Source organism: Temnothorax curvispinosus, unplaced genomic scaffold (genome assembly GCF_003070985.1).
Source record: "Temnothorax curvispinosus isolate PA1 unplaced genomic scaffold, ASM307098v1 QBEX01009195.1, whole genome shotgun sequence".
Classification (NCBI taxonomy): Eukaryota; Metazoa; Arthropoda; class Insecta; order Hymenoptera; family Formicidae; genus Temnothorax; species Temnothorax curvispinosus.
In genome coordinates, this window is record NW_020218975.1 from 681 (window position 1) to 3,376 (window position 2,696).

Here is a 2,696-nt window from a genome sequence, read left to right on the forward strand (position 1 = left end):
TTTATATATTTATAGTATCTTTTACTGTTAGATAAAAATATGTTGGGTCATTGGAACGTTTGCATATTCATTGTATTTTCTTACCCAGGAACGGAATCATTATGAATGAGGATGCAGATAATTTTGCGTGGACTCACCAGCTCGAGTGTCCGTCGACAATATACAATGATTTGGTAAAGAAAATGTTCGTCTTACTTGTGTATCCATTACTATTTGTATCTATTTATTGGAGCTTGCCATGTTATCGACTTACCAATTTTTTTCTTTTTATCAGATTGTGCAAGGGAGTATTGAAGTTGTTATGGGAGGACATTTCCAATTCTGTGTTTCCTGCGGCCCAAGCCTGTAAAATAAGAAAGAACATTTTACTGTACAAACTGAAGCATGGATTGAACAACTCTGCAATTTCATCTATGAGAGAGTTGAATCAACTGAGATCTAAAAGCAGCACATTGAAACAACAGATATCTGCGCTGGAAGAAGAATACGAAGAACAGGACTATACTGTCAGGCAAAAAAGTAAGGTGAAAAGATGTTTATCCCGAGAATGTTTCAATACAATGTTAATAAGTTCCATAAAATTGTTAGTGCAACGATTGAAGGATATAAAGAGTAAGTGTTCGGTAACCAGTACGAGGAAGGATTTTCTCAAACTAAAACACGGCGAAACCAGCAAGCAACTGAAAGATTGCGGCGACATGAGACGAGTGTGCCAGCATTTAATGCCAAACACCTCTATGGACATAGATCAACAGAAATTAAGGGAGAATCTACATATGATAACAGATCTGCGTCGTTCAGCCATAGATAAGAAACGGGTAAATCTTATTTTTAGAATATAAAATAATATTTGCATGTAAAATAGTATTGACGAAAATGACATTTTCCAATAACAGATATGGACAAAGGTATCGAGCTCTCTCAGTGGTATTGGCGTACACCCGCTGTGGACACACTTGTATCAAACGTTGTCGCAAGATTTAGACACGTTAATGAAATTGGAGACCAAAAGCGACTTGGGCAGCTCGAGTGTAGTGGGCGAAAATATAGATATTGGTATCGCAAGAGCTTGCGGTCAATACATATCCACTATTTCGAAAGGCATATCGTCTAATATTAGAGCTAACATGTACCAACAACGCTTAGTGGAATTCATTGAACTAATAGAGGTACCGTGAAAAGATTTCAAACTATGAGAAAAGATGATTGACAGAAAAATGAAATTAAGATTAATGCACACTTCGTCTTGCAGTCGTTAGCCCACGAAGATGTGAACACGTGGTTAGCTCTGAAATTGGAAATTGGAGAAAGTTAGAAACCGAACAGACGTGTCGGCAAAACGAAGTTCAGAAGTTGAAGAACACTATCCAGGAAAATTCCTTGCTCAATCTCGACATAGCTCGATTAACGTCTGACATAGAGACGATTGACGCACGGATGGTACGTATTGGCATATTCCACACTCTACATACCCTTGATACTGATATCGAACATATTGCAGGATAAATATATAAAAGACATTCAGCGATCTATAGCAGTTTTAAACTCTACGCCGACGCTCATATTTAAAAAGAAAGAGAAGCTGCATTACGAATTGCAGAAGATAATGGCGTTACAGGTCGACAATTACGACGCGAAATGCGTGAAGAATGCGTTGGACATCGAACTGGATATGTTTTATAATATCTTAGATCGAAAAGTAATGTTGAAGGGAGATGTGGGACTATACAGGTTGGTATAAAAGTTTTTCACGTTAAATTTTACATTATTATCGTAAAGCTAATATATAATGAACAAATTTTCTCGCAGACACGCAATATGTGGTCTCGACAAAGTCTTCATCACCTCAGTCAATCCGCAGTGCTCGAGGATCAAGCCTTACTTCCCAATTATACAAATACCGATGTACTCCCTCATAAAATGCTATAAAAACGCGATTGCCAATATAATTTACACGAAACTGCACTGTTCGTCGTCAACTGAGGAGATTGAGTGCGCAGATAAGTTAATGCCGTCGCGAGAAAAGTGTAATTACAATAGTTTGGAGCTGCTGAATCTCGCCACAGTCGTTTGCGATCAGGCGCGCGAAGAGATCAAGCGCTTCAACGCAGTCCTGAGTGCTTGGTAAGTTAAACCGTCAAGATCTGAAGTTACAGTTATTTAATCATGTTTTTAGGGCGAACCGAGATGTACGAGAAGCAATGGCACTCGACGAAACGACCGTGGACGGTGTGTCCTTTAAGGATTGGTTGCAGCGTTACAATTTATTATTATACATGATACAAAATAGCAAGTGATCTATATATTGTAGTCTGTCGCCGTTCATTTATATTATATTGTTACGTGTTCGAAGAATTTGTATCCTGACAACAAGGACCTGAATGCCTTGTACAAAACGGAGGGCAAACAATTCTACGTAAACGATTTCGACAAGTCCCCTATATAAATCTCAAAAACGCGATATCTTCCTTGTATAGTTATTTAATTTACAACGTTAAATGTCACTAAAATGAGAAACACGATGTTGTTAAAAAATGTCATTAGTAATAAATTGTCCTTATATTATAATCCTTGTAATTGATAATTAACGTCCTATATCCCTCAGGTATATTTTAATTAAGTTAAATCATCGATTAATTTGTCGATTAATATTTTATTAATACGAATAGAATTATTAATTTTCTGCCTAGAGAAAG

The 2,696-nt window shown here is 37.1% G+C and overlaps 2 protein-coding genes across 3 annotated transcripts in view; both read left to right on the forward strand.

Moving 5' to 3' along the window:
• The window catches only part of LOC112458809, a 1,816-nt gene extending 471 nt beyond the window's left edge, over nt 1-1,345 (forward strand). Inside the window, exons 2-6 of one of the 2 annotated variants that reach the window (XM_025022616.1) lie at nt 89-184; nt 275-519; nt 589-818; nt 897-1,169; nt 1,253-1,345. In XM_025022616.1, coding sequence (XP_024878384.1) covers nt 102-184; nt 275-519; nt 589-818; nt 897-1,169; nt 1,253-1,315 — 894 coding nt within the window. In that variant the 5' untranslated portion in view covers nt 89-101 and the 3' untranslated portion in view covers nt 1,316-1,345. Of the gene's footprint in view, nt 1-84; nt 185-274; nt 520-588; nt 819-896; nt 1,170-1,252 lie in introns of those variants that run through there. The other variant, XM_025022618.1, reaches the window with a different exon arrangement.
• LOC112458810 lies at nt 1,314-2,568 on the forward strand. Its single transcript, XM_025022619.1, has 4 exons — nt 1,314-1,440; nt 1,502-1,731; nt 1,810-2,124; nt 2,177-2,568. Exons 1-4 carry the CDS (start codon nt 1,438-1,440, stop codon nt 2,295-2,297), a joined length of 669 nt encoding a protein of 222 aa, XP_024878387.1. The 5' UTR covers nt 1,314-1,437; the 3' UTR covers nt 2,298-2,568.
• The last annotated feature ends 128 nt before the right edge of the window (nt 2,569-2,696 follow it).